The sequence below is a fragment of the Castor canadensis genome, chromosome 2, assembly GCF_047511655.1.
Source record: "Castor canadensis chromosome 2, mCasCan1.hap1v2, whole genome shotgun sequence".
NCBI lineage: Eukaryota > Metazoa > Chordata > Mammalia > Rodentia > Castoridae > Castor > Castor canadensis.
In genome coordinates this window covers 104,750,048-104,770,263 of record NC_133387.1, presented here as the reverse complement: position 1 = coordinate 104,770,263, position 20,216 = coordinate 104,750,048, and the positions used below count along the sequence as shown (strand labels likewise).

The 20,216-nt window shown below is 49.4% G+C and overlaps 1 protein-coding gene and 1 pseudogene across 1 annotated transcript in view; one reads left to right on the top strand and one right to left on the bottom strand.

Moving 5' to 3' along the window:
- The window catches only part of LOC141418094 (uncharacterized), a 46,164-nt pseudogene extending 29,460 nt beyond the window's left edge, over nt 1–16,704 (bottom strand).
- Nucleotides 16,705–17,302: 598 nt separating this feature from the next.
- Adcy1 (adenylate cyclase 1) overlaps nt 17,303–20,216 on the top strand; it is a 141,219-nt gene continuing 138,305 nt past the window's right edge. Inside the window, exon 1 of the mRNA XM_020177063.2 lies at nt 17,303–17,929. Coding sequence (XP_020032652.2) covers nt 17,303–17,929 — 627 coding nt within the window. The remainder of the gene's footprint in view (nt 17,930–20,216) is intronic.

Here is a 20,216-nt window from a genome sequence, read left to right as displayed (position 1 = left end):
AGCATTTGGCTAAGCAGGAAAGTTGACTTCGTGACATAAATTCTGAGTAGTGTGCTCTTCAGTGGCTGTGTGGGATGGGGACAGCATGGACGAGCCCCTTTCTTGGGTCGCAACTGACCTTCTCAGAGTGAGAGTAAATACACAGACTAGGGAACATTGTTAATGGGACCACGACTGTTGCTTCTATAATTAAGCAGTTAACAGAGCACAGAGGACATCTGTCAAACAGAATTGTTAATTTCCATTGTTGTTCAGATAATAGGGGATGCAAATGATCATGATTTAAAAGAGTCCCCAACTTTCCATTCACACTTTGGTCCTGTTATTTTTCTAACAAGAATAGTGGTTTTTCTCCCCATTGGTGGAATTGGCTCCTGGACGCCCCTCCCCTGCCCCCAACAGATACAGCAATAGATGTTTAAATCCTGTATATAAAACGGTGTAGTGTTCGCATAGACCCTCCCGCCTTCTGAATATTCTAGATGAGCTCTAGATAATTTATGACACCTAACAAAATGTAAGTGCTAGGTTAATAGTTGTTACAGTCGCTGTGTCATTTATAGAATAAGGACAAGAGAAAAATCTGTACTTGATCAGTACAGGCGCATTTCTTCTTTGAGTACTTTGGTTAATTCTGAATGTGGAATCCGTGGACATGGAGGGTGGGACTCTGTATAATTTGGAAGCCGTTCCACTGTCACTTGTGTAGGTGACATAGATTATTTCCCCCCAGTTTCTGGATTGTCTTTTCATGTTTAGGGTATCTTCCATGAGCAGGATTTCTTCATTGTGATGTTGTAAAATTTTTTCGGTGAGTGTCTGGCTGTTTGTATCTTGTTGAAGGAATCTGTCTTGCCTCAAAGTCCAAAATGGTCACTTTCTCTCAATTTTTTTAAAGAGTTAAATGTCACTTTTCACATTTAAGTCTTTATCCTGTGAAGACTGGGGTCTGGGGTGTTGCGCAGGCAAGACTGCAGTTTCATATTTCCTAGCAGTGTTTATTGAGTAGCCATCATTTTCCCCAAGGATTGACAGGGCGACCTTTGCTAAAGGTCACATTTCCAAATACGCATGGGTCTATTTGGTCCCATTGTTGTTTCTCCTCCTCCTCCTCCTCCTCTTCCTCCACCTCCTCCTCCATCTTCTCCTCCTCTTCTCCACCTTCTCCTCCTTCTTCTTCTTCCTCTTCCTCTTCCTCCTCCTTCTTCTGGATTTTGAGTTTTTGACACAGGATCTTACTGTGTAGCCCAGGCTGGCCTGGAACTCATGATCCTCCTGCCTCTTCCTCCCCAGGGCTGGGATTACAGGCCTGTACCACAGCACCTGGCGTATTTTAGACATTTTTGGCTCACACAGTCCTCATGTGATATTTGAGTTTATTCTATCTTTCTTTAACTTACTTCCTAAGTTGGGCTCTTGGCTTTTTTACTTTTTAGCCTTTCTTCTTTCTATTTAAGAAGTTGAGGCTGTAAGTTTCCTACCAAATGTTGTTTATATTACATCTCTTCAATTTTGACATACAATATTTTTATTGTTCAAAGTATTGTAAATGTTTCTGTTACATTTTATTCAGTGGCATGATATATTTAGTGTTTGGTTTTGTAGTGCTGGACATTGAACTCAGGGCCTTGTGCATGCTAGGAAAGTTCTATCTCCCCAGCTCTGAGAAATACGTTCTTAAATTACAAGTATATGGAAATACTTAGCAGTCTTTTAAAAACTATGTATATTTCAATTTTGCTGTGGCAAAATAAATGATGTGTAGGAATCTGAGACTTTAGGAGTTTTGAGATTTGCTTATAGGGGAGGGAAAGTTTCACTCTACAACCCTTATTACTTCACCCTCTTCCCGCTCTCCTCTTCTCCTCCTCCTTCTCCTTCCTTTTCCTCTTTTGGTGGTACTGAGGTTTGAACTCAGGACCTCACTTGGCAGGTCACCCCTCATTCTTTTGCTTTTACCTAGTAGTTTTGTAAATAGGGTCTCTCACTTTTGCCCAGGCTGGCCTCTGATCTCCATTCTCCAACTTCTACTTCCCAAGTAGCTGACATTTACATATGTACACCACTACACCTGGCTTATTTTTGAGATAGGGTTTTGCTAACTTTTGCCTGGGCTAGCCTCAGACTTCAATCTTTCTCTCTCTGTCTCCTGAGTAGCTGGGATTACAGGCATGAACCATCACACTACCCCCCTCCCCTTACTTCTTATGTGGGCTCTTTGGTTAGATCTAGGAACCAAATTAATATAAGGCTGATAAAAATGTGAAAATCATATAAGTTTTGTTAATTTTACATGTGCATGGGGATCTTTCCAAGAAAGTGAAGTCTAACAAAATGTCCAAAGCATGACACTTCAATACTTCTTAGACAAAGAACAATATATGTGTGAAGGAATGACAGAACAAATAACAATAAATTCTGGGAATGTTAGTAAGAGATATTTTGGCAGTGTGGAGCTAGTAGAAAACAGAGTTATGGCCACGAGTGTATCTCTTCAGTCTCATTATAACCCCAATGTCTACAGGGCTGTGGTGATAAAAGCTGTTTTCTTGCCTGATGTAGGGAAGTTATCTTTATGGCTTGTTGTGTGTGGGATCTGGCTGGCCAAATGTCCCTTTTTGCAGGAACAATTCCTACTTGACTTCTGCTTAACTGATAGATCCATTCAATATACTTTGACATTGTCATACTCACAGCTGGAAGAGGCAAGAAAGGATTCTCTTGTACAGATTTCAAAGACAACTCAGTCCCGCTGACACCTTGATTTTTAACTTCTGGTCTCCAGCCTATGAGAGAGTAATTCTCTGTTGTACAATGATCACCCAACTGGTGACAATTTTGTATGGCAGCCTGTGGAATTGCTAGGGTCTGGTATGGTGACCACTGGGTCTGTGTCTCTTTCTCTTGCTGCTCCTGGAACACACTGCCACTTCTGACTCCATTTTATGTCCACTTCTTTGTCCCCAGGACTCAACCCCTGGCAGTAAACACTCTTGGGATGAGAGTCACAAATGTATCTGGTGGTCATGGTCCAGCTTTTCACAGTAGAGATGGCCCCTGTGCCAGAGTGAGTCACTTCACCATTCTTGTCTTCTTCTCATCTGTGAAGCAGGAGATGCCAGAGTGTCACCTATGCTCATGAGTGCCAAGGATACCAGCAGGTCAGTGGGGAGACACTTGAACAAGTAAAGAGTGACCATGGCCATGGGGAGGAGAGATTGTTCTTAGTACACATGCTCTTGGACTTTGCAAAGGCTCTGTGACAACTTTTTCTAATCAGAAAAATGCAACTTAAGTGCACATGACAGGTCGCGTACACACCAATGAGTCAACGAGCATCTACAGGGAGGGACTTTGACAGTTGTCCCGGGTAAGGCATTGTAAATGCAACGTTATTTCATAATCTCGCAGGAAAAAGCAAGCTAGGTCATGCATTTATTTAGTTCACAGTGCTAAGTCCTGCACTGGAGGTGTGGCTCAAGCGGTAGAGTGTCTGCTTTGCGAGTACAAAAGTCTGAGTTCAGATCCCAATCCCACCACCAAACAAACAAACAAAAAACCAAGTGGTAAGTCCCTGTTCTGAGTCTGCTGGCAGAAAGTGCAGATATTAACAGGATAGAAGTCAGCCTTCTGAGGTCTGGCCAAACATCCTCACAAACCAGGGCTTTGGCTCCTGCCTTGGTGAAGTTTGATCCATTTTCTTTGGACAGTATTTTTGTTCTGGGCAGTACTAGGGTTTAAACTCAGGGCCTCACACTTGCTAGGCAAGTGTTCTACCACTTGAACCACCCCGTCAGAACTTTTTGCTTGAGTTTATTTTTCAGATAGGGTCTCACGCTTTTGCCTGGGACTAGTCTTGGACCTTGATCCTCCTATCTCAACTTCCTGAGTCCCTGGGATCATAGAAGTGCATTGCCACACCTGACCTGGACAGTACATAGTTTTAAGAACTGGAGTATGTTAGGCAAAACCTTCTTTCTCCTGACAAACTTTCTTTTGTTCCACCAATTTACCTCCCACACTTCACATGGGAGGAGTAACTGCTTAGTTATCCATCGGTAATTACCATCCACAGGGAGAAACTAAGTCAAAATGCTGCTCAAGTCACCATGAGAAAGAGGATTAAAATTCCAAGTAGCTGCTGCTGTGCCCCCAGGAGAGGGGCTCCCCTTGGTTCTGACACTGCTGGCTCTCATCCTGGACCCTGGTGCTCAGCTGGCTTTGGGTGTCCTAGGGTGCTGCACTCAATGGTGACAAGGGCTTCCCTTTGCAAAATTCTGTCAGGCTCAGAGTCTGGCTGGACACACTCTCAGGGTTGTTATCTGCCCTTGACCTATTTTGTTCCACTTGTCAAGGTGAGAGTTCCTCCAGGGACCCCAATCTGCAACCTCCACGTTTTCATCTGTAAAGAGGAGGTCACTCATTTAGGGGAGGTCACATACGACACAGGGTAAAAGAAGGAAGTTAAGAAGGTGAATATGGCTGCTGTACTCTCTATACAAGAATGGATATAGAATTCTTAAACCTGTTGAAATCACCATAAGAAGGAGACTAAGGTAGAAAGGAGAAAAATAGAGGGTATGAACCAATTCAGGTAATAACACATATATACATGGAAATGTCACAAGGAAACTCCCTGTGTGGCTATCTTAAACAAATAAAAATGTCTTTTTCCAAAAATGGAGGACAGAAAGGTAAAACAGGTCCTGTCTTGGGGTTGGTACCAGTGGGATGGGGGAGGACATAAGGAAAGGGTGTAGGAGGTGAATATGGTGGACTATTATGTGCTCATGTATGAAAATGGAAAAATGAGGCCTGTTGAAACTATTCCAGGAATGGGGGGAAGAGGATAAAGGAGAATGATGGAGGGGTGAATTCAACTATGATATCTTATAAGACCTTTTGTAAATGTCATAATGTACAGCAATAATATGATAATTATTAAAAAAAAAAAAGAGGATGTGACCTTTATGGAGGTGGCAAGAGACCTCTGGGGTGGGTGGGGCAGAGAGCCAGGTCACCAAAGCTACCTTTTGTGCCTGAGCAGGAGAACGTCTGCCTGCTGAGGGGGAGGAGAGGGCAAAGGGGCCAATGTGGCAAAACTGTAAGTGGACTAAGAGGGTACAGATATTGGGTCTCTGCCCACAGTGCCTGGCACACAGCTCTCTAAGCCCTTGGAGTCTCCAAAGTGAAGTGCCTTTGTGCGCTGATGACCATGGCAAGGATGGGCATAGCCTCAGGATGGGTGCAGGTTGCCAGGCAACCAATGTGAGATTACAGGGTTGGGGGCCCCTCCCCACTCATTGATTATCACTCATTGAGAATCACCAGGTTCTTCCCTTCCCATAGGTTAGCATAAGTTTTAAAAGCACCTGGACAGGGGAAGCCTGCTGTCTCTGCTTCTGACCTCCACCTGCACTCACCGTGCTCCCCTTTGTATTTTCCTTCCCTAACTTTTAATAAACCCCTTTTACACCCACGTGTCCTGTCACAGATTCTTCCAAATGGGACATAGACTTTGGAAATCTGATCACAAACTGCACCATTGCCATTAACAACTGAACAGGGCTGGTGGAGTGGCTCAAGTGGTAGAGAGCCTTCCTAGAAAGCATGAGGCCCTGAGTTCAAATCCCAGTATTACCACCCCCCCAAACCCCAAACTTCCCCCAAACTGGCAACTGAGTAAGTAAACTATTTCCTTGGGAATATGGAACCCAAGAAAGGGTTTGTGAGAACCTCTGATGTGTAGCTAAGTCAGACAGAAATTGTAGGCGACCTGGGGACCTCCTAGTGTGACTAGCATCTCAAGTGGAGGGCATCCCTGAGCCCAAGTCCTTAATCTGTGGGGTCCAATGCTAACTCCAGTAGTGGTTCAGAACTGAGGGGTACTGGGGGACACCCAGCTGTTGCCAGAATTGGTTTGTGTGGGGAAAACCCCTCGCACTGTGTTGACCATAGTGCCCTGTACTGGATGTGAGGAGAGAGGAGGGACAGGCAGCTTTTCCTATGCACTCTGCAGAGTAGAAGAGAGACACAGAGAAGGCCTGATTTCACAGGGACAATGGCATGAGGTCAAAGCAGAATGCAATGATAGGTCAAGAATCCCAAGCAGGGGCTGCAGGTGTCTGGCACAAAGGTGCATCTAGGGTGGCAAACTCAGCCTGGAGAGCCCCATTTTCATCCTTGGGGTGCTGTTAGGTGTTCTCTGGTCAGGTGAGCTGGAAATGCTGCCTTGAAGGCTTGCAGCATCTCTGGGATGCTTTCCAAGACAGCATTGCTTTTTTTAAGGTTTTTCTCAGGACTAGTGTGCTGTAAAAACACACACACACACTGTCAGAGATGCTTGGATGTACCGAGAAGCCACCAATCTATTTTTTTAGGCTAAGGAATGCTTAAGAACCTCTTTACATGTCAGGAAGAAAGAGCTGCAGACTGAGCAGGTGTGTATCTATTTGGGGGAAGTGGGGAGCAGGGATCTGGGAAGCCCCATTTACAGGCAGCAGGGAGTGGAGACACCCAGGAGGGAGCTATTTTGGGCTTGGGATCCATGGGACTTGGTGACAGATCGGCTGTGGGGAGGAGAGAGAGAGGCGTGGAGCGTGCTGGGTTCCTGGCCAGGGTAAAGTGGTGTGTGCAGAGAGAGATGGAGAATCCAGACTGGGCCGGTGGGTCTGGGAATTCACTGTGTGCCAACAGGAAAGCTAATGTGTGCATGTGTCACGTGTCATCAGAGCCACCACCCCGCTCTGACTCTTGAGCATGAAAGGGGCCATTTAACCAGCACCCTAATAGCGGCCAGTGGGGGGTCCATGCTGGGTACAGCTCCAGGGCTGCTGGATATGGCTTTGCAGAAGCTTCTTGTACAAACTCAGCTCAGGTCCCCTCCTTGCCAAGTCTGCATTTAGGAGCCAAGACCCCTGCCCTTAAAGGAGGTGCAAAATTAATTTTACAATCTCTCTGGAGTTTTTGGTTTCCTTTTTAATCTCAAATGGCCTTTTAAGCTTCTGGCTCCTATATTTAACCTATTTAATGAGATTTCGTTTCCAGTAATTCCTGAAACTGGTAATCTCTAATTGGGTCAAATTCTCTACCCACAAGCCAAGTGATGCTATTTTTAGCGCAAATCCTCAGACTGAAGCTCCTGCGGCCGCCGTTCAGATGCTGCTGTCAGCGGGCCAGCTCTGCTCTCCAGAGCCAGACCTGCTTTGAAATATTTTCCCTATATATTGAAGGGCCAGCCTGCCTGCCCCGCCCTCCTGCTCCTCCCTACCCCCCATCTGCAGCACCAGGATGGTTTACACAAATCCATTTAACGCTTGCCAGTCAGCTCAGGTCCCCAGTGTCACTATAAATAATTGAGGCTTTGGGGAAACACCAGAGAGTGGCTTCCTGCTGCTGTCTTTTGTCCCTGCTGTGGATGAACCTGGGGGGAGAGGGAGGAGAGCAGGGGTTTATGCTGACCCTGAAGTCATCACTGGGATTTGGAGAATCCCTTTCTGCTGTCCTCATCCAGCCAAGGGACTTTGATGGATCTTCCTTGGGGTGCTCCAGGCACCTTATCCTGCACTGCATTCTTCCTGGATGCCTCCAGCTGGGTGGTGTCCCTTCTCTAAGCTAAGAACTAAGACAGCCATGTGGGCTGGAGGACTGCCTGTCCTCTGGCCTCCCCAACACTACACTGTGAGCTTCTGGAGGCCAGCCAGGTGGGGCTTCTCTGCCTTGGTGTCTGCCCCCCAACACCAGATCTCCTGCATGATGTTCTAGAAAAAGGGCATGGGTCTTTCTCACAAGGTTGTCCTAGGGCCGTTACATGGGGGCAGGGGAGGATCCTGACTCCCATCTCCTTGTTTGAAATGTGTGAATCTGAGTTCAGCCAGGAGAAGGGACAAGGAAGATGCTGTGTGGCATGGATGTGCCTGTTCCTGGAGCCCACCTGTCCAGCCATCATCGGGGTAGCCCCAAGACCAGCAAATGCCAGCCTCACTTCCTTCAAGCAAGGATGTTGGCAAGAGGGAGGCAAAATGGGTCTTGCTGTCTGGGCAGCAATAATAGCTCACAGGCAAATAGTCTGTGAGACCCTATCTCAAAAAAACCTTCACAAAAATAAGGCTGGTGGAGTGGTTCAAGGTGAAGGACCTGAGTTCAAGCCCCAGTACTGCAAAAACAAAACAAAACAAAACAAAACAAATAAGCAAAAAACAGTCATGCTAAAGGTTTTTCTCAGTCTTCACTGTTTGTGCACAATGTTCTTTGCTCATGGAACCCTCAAAAAAAGGACATCCAGTCCAGTTTCATCTTGGAAACCTCAATTTCTGAAGTGTGATAGACCGTGTGGCTTGCCATTGATATAGGTAAATAAAATTTGTCTTTTTGGTGACTTTGACCAAACTCCCCATGAGTTTGTTGATGTCATCTTGGCTAGGTCACAGAGCCCAGATAGGTGACCAAATATTTGGGATGTGTCTGTGAGGGTGATTTTGGATGATTTAAAAGTCAGCGGACTTTGAGTGAAGCAGACTATTCTATATAAAGTGAGTAGGTCTCATCCAATCAGTCAAATACCTAAACAGAACAAGACTGGCCTCCCTCAAAGAACAAAGGATTCTCCAGTTAGATGGTCATTGGATTTAAACTTCAATGTGTGCTCCTTTCTGGGTGTCCAGCTGCCTGTCTACTCTGCAGTTCTTGGACTTGCCAGCTTCTTGGTTTTGTATCTCTGCCTAATACACTTGTCCTGTCTGGCAGACTCCAAAATTTACCACATAATGAGAGAGCAGTGGAGACAGGTTTTTAATCAGGCAGGATGTACCGGAAGGTGCAGCACCTGATTTGCAGCTTTTTTTGCAAATGCTACGAGCTGTCCTCCACAAGGAAGGAGACTGGACATAGCTGCTCTGCTCTCCTGTGGCCACAGTCAGGCACCTTCCACTATTGCCATCCCCCGAAAACACACCCCTATGATGACATGTTGTAAAGACTGGGCATCTTTTATGACATCAGCAGTCATTCCCAAGATAACTTGGGACAAACAAAAACCTATGTGTGCCACCATCCCTGATAGAAAGTTGTGCAGCAAAGACCAGAACAGACCCTGGTCATCAGGAGCCAGGAAGGTCCCTTGTGAGAGTTACATCCTGCACCCAAGACATGCCAAAATGCCCCAGAGAGCTTAGCAAGACAGAGCATACGCCACACACATGCCATGTCCACCACTGGCAAGGACCTCGCTTTTGCTCTCAGGGAAAACATGGGGAGTTTTGAATTCCCAGTGTACTTCAGTGAATCTAATTGCTTTGGAATTTACCAGAAAGAAATCACAATAATGCCAGGATCCAGTGGCTCATGCCTGTAACCCTAGCTACTCAGAAGGCAGCGATCAGGAGGATGGCAGTTCAAAGCCAGCCTGGGTAAATAGTTTGCGAGATCCTATCTCAATAAATCTTATCACAAAGAGGCTCAAGGTGTAGGCCCTGAGTTCAAACTCCAGTACCACAAAATAAATAAATAAGGAAAGAAAGGAAAGAAGGAAGGAAGGAAGGAGGGAGGGAGGGAGGGAAGGAAGGAGGGAGGGAGGGAGGGAAGGAAAGAAGGAGGGAGGGAGGGAAGGAAGGAGGCAGGAAGGGAGGGAGGGAGGGAGGGAAGAAGGAAGAAATTGCAATAGAAAGCCAGGAGCAGGATGCCCTTGCCTTGGGCTCTTGGGTGTGTGACATCTACCTAGAAAGACAGCTCTCCTTAGGAAAACCTGAGTGGGTGGTGATGGGGGATTGGATTGCCTGTCATCACCATTGGGCTGCAGATCTGTGCAAGCAGATAGCATCAGATGTGATTTTGTGCAGTCATGATCCTGCCTTTAAAGTTATCGCTGGCCCAAGATACTGGGGCATCCATTGATCTGAAGAGACAGAGGATGGGCTGCAGAGGGACATGGGTCCCCAGGGGTAAAGTGTTCAGGTGTGGTAGGGGAGAGGGACGCCCCCTTAGTCCTCACAAGGGGCTCAATTAACTCAATGCTGATTGACAATAAAAATTTTATTAAACTTTCATGCATCTTGGTGGGGGGGGTCTTCACATCAGAGTGAAGTCTGAAGAAATGGTCAGAGCATGATGGTTTTGTACCTTCTAGATAAAGGACAATGCACCTGTGAAGGGACAAGAGGACATATGGGTCTCTGAACAAGGGTAGTCAGTTCTAGGGATGTCACTAAGAGATCGATAGTGGATGGAAACTCCTGAAAGATAGGGTGACTTTGGAGTTGGTTTATTCAGATTCTCTGCCACCCAGATTGCCCTTTCTGGGGATCAAAGCTGTTCCCAGCCTGGGTATGGGAAGGACACACCTCCCCCCAAAATCTTTATGACTTGCTACATGTAGGAAGAGTCAAGCCATTTCTGAAGTCACAGCTCCCTCAGTGACGTCATTGAAATAACCAACACATTTTGGTTAGGAACACGGTGCTCCCTCTGTCCCCAGATCCCTTGGAAAGTCTGGTGTCTGGTGTGGAGAGTTTTGCCTTGCTCTGCCTTATGGGGGAGACACAGGAGTGAGGGGCAGGTAGCTGTAGGGCAGAGGACCAGGAGCAAGAGGCCACCCAGTGCACTCAAACCCTGGCCCTCCCCACTGGTGCTTCTCTTAAAGTGCATTTGCCAGTACATGCTTAGAATTACTGGTTTAGCATCTGTCTCCCACCCAGCTGGGAGTCCTGACATGGTGGACCTTGCACTGCTCAAGTGCCAAGGGCAATATACAGACCTCTGGGGTCTATGATTGGATGTTTTTCTCATACCTGGTGTCCCCTTAAGCTGGCCTGACACTCTGACACAGTGCTGAGGACACCGAGTCTCCCAAGACCCAGGAGTGTGGTCCTCAGTTATGGGAAGACCTCCTTCAACATTGCCAACTCTATCCTCCACCAGTGTCCAGAAGGAGCAGGACAACTGGTAGTCGAAGTGGCCCAACAGGTGAAACCAGACCCTGCCCCTGGGTACCCTGGTGTCTGCTGATTTGTCACTTACCTGCTTTGTGCAATCACAACCCTGCCTTCAGTTCAAAGACCCTTCCTCTCTGTTCCAGCTGTCTGGATGCTGTTCCCAGTTCCAGATGTGGCCAAACGGGAGCCTGTACCTCCTACTTGGGCACTTGACTCTGCCACTCTCCTGGCAGGTGGTGGCAGTGGGAACCCCTATGTGATGACCTGGCCAGATTCTGGGCAGCTGTGGACACCCAGGCCTTCAGTAATGAGAGCTAATGTCTTCCCATATTTTGAATTAAGGTGGTGTGACTTGGTGATTTTTGTCACTTTTGGACAGGAGGAGTCTGAAATAGATGCACGTGGGTTTCTTTTCTTTTCTTTTCTTTTTTGGCAGTACCAGCGTTGGAACTCAGGGCCTCACACTTGCTAGGCAGGTGCTCTATCACTTGAGCCACCCCTCCTGTGAGGCCAGGCTTTGAAAAACACCCGTAAAAAGGGAAAAAGTGAGAAAGAGGTAGTGTCTTTGGGTCTGTATTCGTTCATTTCTGTTATCACAGTACACCTAAGGTGCAGAATTTATAAAGAGAAGAGGGTTATTCAGCTCACAGTTCTGGAGGCCAGGCGTCTAAGAGCACCAACTGCCTGTGAGGTCCTTGTGCTGTCTCCATGCATGGCAGGAAGTGGAATGACAATGAGCACATGGGGACCCAGGAGGTCTGCACTCCCACAGTGGCTGACCCAGCCCAGTGGGACAGTGTGAAGCCATTTGTGGAGGCTCTGGTTCTGTGACCCAGACAGCTCCTCCCAGGCCCCAGCTCTGAATGTCGCCAGGTTGAGGACTTAGCTCCAATATGTGTTTTGGTGGGGACAAACCACATTTAAACCCTAGCAGGGCCCAACTGGCTCTAGACTGAGCCCAGTCCTTGTCCCGCCATTCTGAGGTTTTGTGGATTATTTGATCACTTAGAAATTCCTTAGTCAAAACTAACAAGCTTGTTACTCACCAAACTCATTTTCCACAGGACCCCTGCTCAAAGTCAGTCAGTTCACAGGCTGACTTCTCTCCCTCAGGTTCACTAGGGGACTTTGTCCCCAAACACAAGGCAGGAATGGAATATGTGACCCTTTCCTTTAGAAGCTAGATCTCTGGCCAAAGTCAGTGGAGACCAGTGAGCCGCAGCTGGGTCAACCCACTTCCCTGGCCATTAAGGTCACTGTCCAGATGCCTCATTTTGTGTGTGTGTGGGACTAGGATTTGAACTCAGTGCTTTGCACTTGCAAAGCAGGTGCTCTACTGTTTGAGTCACACCTCCATCCCATTTTGCTCTGATTATTTTGGAGATGGGGTCTCCAGAACTATTTCCCTGAACTGCAGCCCTCCTGATCTCTGTCTCCTGAGTAGCTAGGATTACAGGCATGAACCACTGGTGCCTGGCTCTGTCTCCCACCTAGATGGCTAAATTGATGCATTTTGCTGGAAGAGTGAATATCCTCACCCTTTTCTGTGTATGTAGAACACTGAGTTGTTACAGGGAAAACTATCTTTATTTTGTGCCTAGGGAATACAGGCTTGATGTGCCTGTGGGCCTCTTGTTCCACAATGGCCTAAGTGTCAAACCCCCAATTTTCAGTGGAGAGGTTGAGGAACTTGCTCACAGTTACAAAACCAGGAAGGGTGATGTTGGGGTGTCATTTAGCCATGCCACCACATGCTCACCCCCCCCTGCAGTGGCTATAAGCTGGATCTGGGCCTGATGGGCTGAGGCTGCAGGCTGGACCCACCCTGCACACCCTTCACCCCTACCATGACCCCACAATTCATCTAGATTCTCCAAAATCCAGGTCCCTCTGCAGACTTTAAAATTTTTTTTAAATTTTTGTGCATAATATATTTTTAAAATTTTTGTGCATAATATTTATTATTATTTTTTATTAGGATAGATTCATTATATGGGGGGGTTCATAGTGACAATTCAGATTAGGCTTTTATTGTACATTAGCTACCTTGCAACCCCCCTGCAGTCTTGAGGCCTCAGGGCAAAAATAAAAAGAGATTTATAAGTGGGGCAAAGTCACAGATGGTGTTATTGCTGCAAGAGGCATCGGGCTGGGCTCGTGTCCTGAAGGCCACCAACCACCTGCTGTAACAGGAGGGAAGAATGAACCTGAGAGCCCCTCTGTGTGAACAAGAGTACCATCTTGTCTTGTGAGGAGAAAAGGGAACCCAATGCCTGCCTCCCACACACCACACACTGTGGGGCTGCCATCAGCAGTGCCTCTCCAGCTGCTGACTTCTGATGGGGGCTCCCCAGAACAGCAGACTCTCTTCCTGTGATTCTACCAGCCCCTGAGCTATTATTCAGTATGTATCATGGGATCCAGGACAGGCGTGTGGATTGGTTGGTTGGGATTCCCATAATAAGACACCAAGAACGGGGCAGCTTAAACCACAGAAACTTATTTTCTCCCTGTCCTGGAGGCTGGAAATCTCAGATCCAGGACTGGTTTCCCCCAAAGGCTCTGATTCAAGCCCCTCTTTTGAAGTTCTAATGGGTCCTTGGGTGTGGCAGCTTCATCCCAAATCTGCACATGGTGCTTTTTGTGCAAGCCTGTGTGCGGATTTCCTGTTCTTATAAGGACACCAGTCATATTAGAAGTGCTCCCATTCTACTCCAGGACAGCTTCATCTTAACTATACTTTTATCTCCATTTTTTTTGGCAGTACTAGGGTTTGAAATCAGGGCTGCATGCTTGCTAGGCCAGTGTTCTACCACTGGAGCCACTCCACCAACCCTTTTTTGCTTTAAGTTATTTTTCAGATAGGATCTTGTGTGTTTTTTCCCAGGCTGGCTTCAGACCTCAGTCCTCATACTGTGCCTTCCATGCAGCTGGGATCACAGGTGTGTGCCACCATGTTCAGCCCTCAGATTAAATATGTGTATCTGCATTGATTCTATTTCCAGATAAAGTGACATTCTGGGGTACTGGAGGTTAGCTTACACATATGAATTTTGTTTCTTTAAATTAAAGTTATGCAATTTATTGCACAGTGAACTATATAATTGCACATGTCCTAAGTATAAATATAAGCAATTCAAATCTTCTATATTTTAGTTAGATTTTTATTATCATATTATTGCCGTACTTGGGGTACATTGTGTCATTTACAAAATATATCATAGTTGAGTTCACCTCCTCCATCATTCTCCTTTGTCCTCCCTCCCCCCATTCCTGGAATAGTTTCAACAGGTCTCATTTTTCCATTTTCATACATGATTACATAATATCTCCACCATATTCACCTCCTACACCCTTTCCTTATATCCTCCTCCCTCCCACTGGTGCCAATCCCCAGATAGGACCTGTTTTACCTTCCTGTCCTCCATTTTTGAAAAAGACATTTTTGTTTGTTTAAAATAGCTCTACAGGGAGTTTCTTTGTGACATTTCTGTGTATATATGTATTATAACCTGAATTGGTTCACCTCCTCTATTTTTCTTCTTTCTACCTTAGTCCCCTTCTTATGGTGATTTCAACAGGCTTAAAAATTCTACATTCTTGTATAGAGAGTACATCAACCATATTCACCTTCTTAACTTCTTTCTTTTACTGTCCCTCTCCCATCAGTGACCTCCCCTTAAGCAGGTCACCTCTTCTTTACAGACATGTATACGTATTATAACCCAAATTGGTTCATACCCTTAATTTTTCTCCTTTCTACATGTGAATTTTGGAGGGGACACAAGTCAACCTATGACACCCACTGAGAGCACAGGGAGCAATACTTTGCTGTATCACAGGTTAAGTTCTCTTTGTCCTTGACTGCAAACTGCCTGTTTGCAGGGCATCTCCTTCCAAACTAGCAAATGGGGAGAGGGAATTAATATATTGCCGCACAAACTCAACACTGACAACAACAGTGATGATAATGAATGACTCTTGTCTCTCTCAGGGTTTATTTGGCAAGAGGGCTTGGAGTGAGAAACTCCAGGTTCCCAGCATCCCCTCTGAGACCTGGACCAGCTCCTGATTGTCTGTTTCTTCATCAACAAAACAAAGAGGATGAAACACTGGTACCAGGATGCCATGGAGGGTCAGTGGTATGACAGACAGGAAAATGACAGGAAGATAGCTGCAAGCAAATGGTGTCTCCCCAGTCCCCAGCCCCCAGCAACCTTCTGTCCATGCAAACCTGAATGCAAATCCCTCAGGCACTCCTGAAGGCAGCTGGCTCTTTCTACAAAGAAAATTTTGAGTGAGGGTAGAGTTGAGAGCCAAAACAGCTACAAGAGGGTGCAGGTGACATGGGAAATTTGTACCCTGAGAACTCTATCATACTTTAATTTTCTTGTAGTTTGATAAGTTTGGGTTTTTTTTTCAACTTTGTAATGTCATGAAGATGTAAAAACACACCACACCATTTAGCAAGAGGATCTATGCTTGATCCTATGTTACTATTTGGGGACGAATGGGGAACCAGACAATGAAACCGATGTTTATGAAGTTAATGAGAAACAAGCCACCTTCTCATGCCACCCTCCACTGCTTCAGGCAAAAGAAGGGAGGTTATGGAGCTAACCTTCATAGAAGGATGCTGACCCAGAAGAAAGCAGTTCCCTGTGGGTGCAGGGCTGTTGGCAGGAAAGTTTCCAGAGGAGGTGCCCTTGCTGGAGAGGCCACACCAAGGGGAGGGATCAGCTGGTCCCCATGTGTGCCCTGGGGGCCTTGGTGTGAGCTGTTGGGGACATGGGGTGGGAATGTACACCTGATCAAGAAGCATCCTCACGGACAGATGATAGAGTTGATAGGTGACTGCTTTGGACTTCACAAAAATGGCAGTTTCATGTAGTTTAATCTAATACTAATTATAAATACTTCACATATAATCTTTGTGCCCGTATAGCAACAGGTGTGTAGTGATGGTCACCCTGAGAGCCGTGGGAATTCCTGCGGGCTTCTAAAATACCCTAATATTTGGGTGGGATCAATTAAATCGAGTTTCTCCAAATAGGGCAGGCTAGGCTTTGGCCACAGGGGACCCCCAGTCCCTGGATTATCCAAAAAGATCACAGAGGATTACTTGTAGTCCTGACTCCACTCTGGACCCTCAGGAGAGGCCTGATAACCTGGAATGCTCACTAAAGGGGGACAGAGGCAGCGACCCCAAGGGGCCCACCCTGAACACCAAATAAGATGACTATTTTTTTTGCCTTTTTTTGGGGGGAGGGTGGTACTAGGATTTGAACTCAGGACCTCATGCTTGCTAGGTAGGTGTTCTACAATTTGAATTACTCTGCCAGCCTAAATGAGATGACTACTGTGAGGCACCAGTACCAAGTCCTCCTGCTTATAGAGAGTGAATGTCCACTGGATGTGATCCTGGTGCCCGAGGCCAGTCCTTACCACTTGTCCTGCAGGAAGCAAACGTCTACCCATCATCTGGGTGTCCAGCTCCTATTTAGGGCAGACAGCCGCGCTGTTTCGTGGTTCATCACTTGGCCTTTCCTGAGCCTACAACCCCACACCTCGTTCCCCGTTCCCTGCCACAGCAGCATAGGACCCTCTCCTGGCTCAGTGCAGCACGCAGGAGGGGCTGGGATCCTACTGCCACTCGGGGGTTAGGGGACTTAACCTGGAACTTCGCTGCAGTTCCCTGGGCGCAGTTCCCGCCCTGCACCCGCTCAGGATTTTCAGGACCCCAGGGACGACCAGGCACATTGAGGGAGGGCCCCATTTACGCACCTAAGACTACGGGAGGGTGGGGGTGGGCTCTGACACTGCCACCCCTCCCACCGCCCTAGTCCTCGGGCGTCGCTTGTTCCGGATTTTGGCTGAGTCCACACTCCTTCCGAATGAGCTGGTTTCATTTGGGGAGGGGGCGCACATTTGGCAGAACTCTCTCTACCCCCCAACGCGGAATTTTAGCTTTTTTTTCCTTAACGTTTCCTACAGGCAACCAAGGGTGGTAGTGGTGGTGGTGGGGAAACTGAGTCTCAGAAAGGCAGGGAGGTGCCCAAGGTCACGCGGCCACTGGGCTGCGAACGTTCAGGACTAGGGCTGTCGCAGCGCGATCGCCACCGAGGACCACGGCCAGGGCGCGGGCGGGCGCCAGTGCGCAAGCGCGCGCGGGACGAGCGGGGCGGGCGGGAGGGGACGCGCTCGGGGCGCGCGCGCTGGGCAGCCGGCGCCCCAACTCCGCCCGCCCCGCGCCCCGCGCCCCGCGCCCGGCACCCCGGTGCCTCGCCGGCCGCCCCGCGCCCCGCGCCCCGCGCCCCGGAGCCCCGGGCCGGCGAGGGGCGCGCCCGTGGCCGCGGCCGCTGCATGGCGCTGAGATGGCGGGGGCGCCGCGCGGCCGAGGCGGCGCGGCCGAGCCCGGGGGCGCCGAGCGGGCGGCCGGGCCGGGCGTCCGGCGCGGGCTCCGGGCGTGCGGCGAGGAGTTCGCGTGCCCCGAGCTGGAGGCGCTGTTCCGCGGCTACACGCTGCGGCTGGAGCAGGCGGCCACGCTGAAGGCGCTGGCGGTGCTCAGCCTGCTGGCGGGCGCGCTGGCGTTGGCTGAGCTGCTGGGCGCGCCGGGGCCCGCGCCCGGCCTGGCCAAGGGGTCGCACCCGGTGCACTGCGTGCTCTTCCTGGCGCTGCTGGTGGTCACCAATGTCCGGTCCCTGCAGGTGTCCCAGCTGCAGCAGGTCGGCCAGCTGGCGCTGCTCTTCAGCCTCACCTTCGCGCTGCTGTGCTGTCCCTTCGCGCTGGGTGGCCCCGCTAGGGGCCCGGCCGGGGCGGCTGCCGGGTCCGCGGTCGCTGAGCAGGGAGTTTGGCAGCTTCTGTTGGTCACCTTCGTGTCCTATGCCTTGCTGCCCGTGCGCAGCCTGCTGGCCATCGGCTTCGGGCTGCTGGTGGCCGCCTCGCACTTACTGGTTACGGCCACCTTGGTCCCCGCCAAGCGCCCACGTCTCTGGAGGACGGTGAGTGCCACCACGGGCCCCCTTCCCCCAATTTGCTCTGAGACATACCTGCCCATTGGGACTGGGAGTGTGCCAGGAGTTGGGCGCGCTTCTTCCTATTGGGCGAGTGGGGAAACTGAGGTCCTGATTTTTTTCGGGGGGAGGGTGGGGGTGTTGTTCAAGGTCACTCAGTAAGGTGGGGATGCAGTCCGGAATGGCGCCTTCGGACAGACAGAGTCCACAAAGCGTCTCTGGGCGTGCAGTGGGGAGGCGCAAGACAGGTGTAGAGAGGGGGAGGATTGGCCAAGGTCAGGCGGCCAAGCGGGGCCACAGCCCGGATGCAGGGCTCAGTCATTGCTCAGGTCCCCGCAGAGGGGCTGAAAGCACCGGGGGGCGCGGGCCCCTGGGCTGGCGATGCGCGCAGTCCCCGGGCTCTTCTACCTCTCGCCTGGAGCGCGCTTGGGGCTCGCTTCTCAGTTCTGAGGACCCGGCGGGAGCAGGTAGGGGCGGGGGAAGGTGCTTTGGACCCCTTCAGTCTCCCTAGCCACCCTGTTGTGGAGCTGACTCTGGCTCAGAAGAAGCAGGGTTTCCCAAGGTCACACACGGTCCGGTCCGGTCCCTACAGCTCCCGCTGTGCGCGGTCTCCCTGACCCTAGCTCTGCAGCGCCTGAACTTTGTCACTGTCTTCCCTGCTTGTCAAGCGAGGTGGTGGCAAGGACAAGGACGCACAGGACGTCTGCCTTCGGTGGGCTCCACCTGGATCCTGGAGGCGCCTGTTCCTACCGGACCACCTCACCCAGTGAGAGGTGGTCCTTCCCTCCCAGAGGCTGGGGAGGGTCTCCTGCACCCACTTCACCGCTGTCGGCTGAGGGGGTTATTTCTGGCTCTTGATACAGTTTAGTAGTTGGGGTGGGGGAGTCCATCTAAGGGAGGGGAGAGGGGAGGCTCTGTGGGAGCAAACTGGGAAGAAATTGGGGACCAGCAGGGAAGCTGGACAGATTGCAGATTGGGGAAGTGATTGGGGTGGTGTGGTGTGTGTGTGTGTGTGTGTGTGCGTGTGTGTGTGTGTGCGTGCGCGCGCCTGGGGGACCAACAGGGCCAACACCCTGCTGGTCCTGATGCTGGGGTAGCACTTGGTTAGAGGAGCCTGACACAGGGATTGGTGCCAGAGAGAGAGACAGCCTGGCAGGTGCTGGTACCAATGGGCAGGCAGGACTCAGGAGGGAAGAAGGAGACAGTATGCAGAGCCCAGCTGGCAAAAGGGATTGTGGGGTGTGGGGAAGAGAAGAAAAGTAGGGGTGAGGGCCAAAGGCAGAGAAGAGGCAAGGAGAAAGGTGGGGAAGAAGGGAACAGAGATGGAGGGTTGGTGGGCAGGGTTCTCAGAGGGCAGTAGGTAGACCCTGTTAGACCCTTCTCAGGGGGCACTCCCATGCCTTTCCTAGGTCACCCTTTTCTTTGCGTAGCCTGGGACTCATACTGCTCCCCACAGCCAGACCTGTATCCCACTCTGACCAGAAGGAGTGGCCAGATCCCAGGGCAACTCTGAGTGGGGAGAAAGCCCAGGTATCCCTATCACACTGTGTTCCCCCTGTACCTACCAGGGAGCCAGCAGGTGCCACAAAAGGTCATATTATTATCTTCTTTTTAAATAAGTAATATAGCCTGTAGGCATTCCTTTTAGAGAAAAGATGAAAAAGGATGGGGTGTCTACAAAAATGACTCTGCTCCTCCTTCTGGGATAAGTGGAGCCCTTGTTACTCTGGGAGGAGGGGAGGGTGGAGGAAGTTCATCCTGGAAGCAAGAATTTTCAGTGAGCAGACACTGAGTTTCCCTGCTGCTACCTCCATGGGCAATGTAAACCGTTCCTATACTGAGTTTCCCCACCTATATAAAGGGAGCACAGCCCCCCCCCTCCTTTTCCCTGCTGCAGGGATATCGTGAAGGTGAAAGGTTCTTAATGGCTAAACACATATTGGAAACCTTATACCACTTTTAATCATTTTTCCGTCTTTAGAATGCTCAAACTCAAGTCAATACAGGTGGCAGTAGTATTGACAGATCAACAGGAATGGAGAGAGAGAAACCTATTGTGTGTGTGTGTGTCTTTTGTTTGTGGGTCCTGTCTTCTCATTGCAAAATTCCAGGCGCCTGTGAAGTCCATCCGTCATGAGCTGTGCAACTTGGTACTCGGGATGTGTGAGGAAGGTGGTGTTGGCATTTTTGCTGCTTCTCAGTGCCTTGCCGCCAGCCACCTCCCATCAGGCCCTTTGTTACCTTTGCAGCACAGTCACCTGCTGATGGCGCTGCC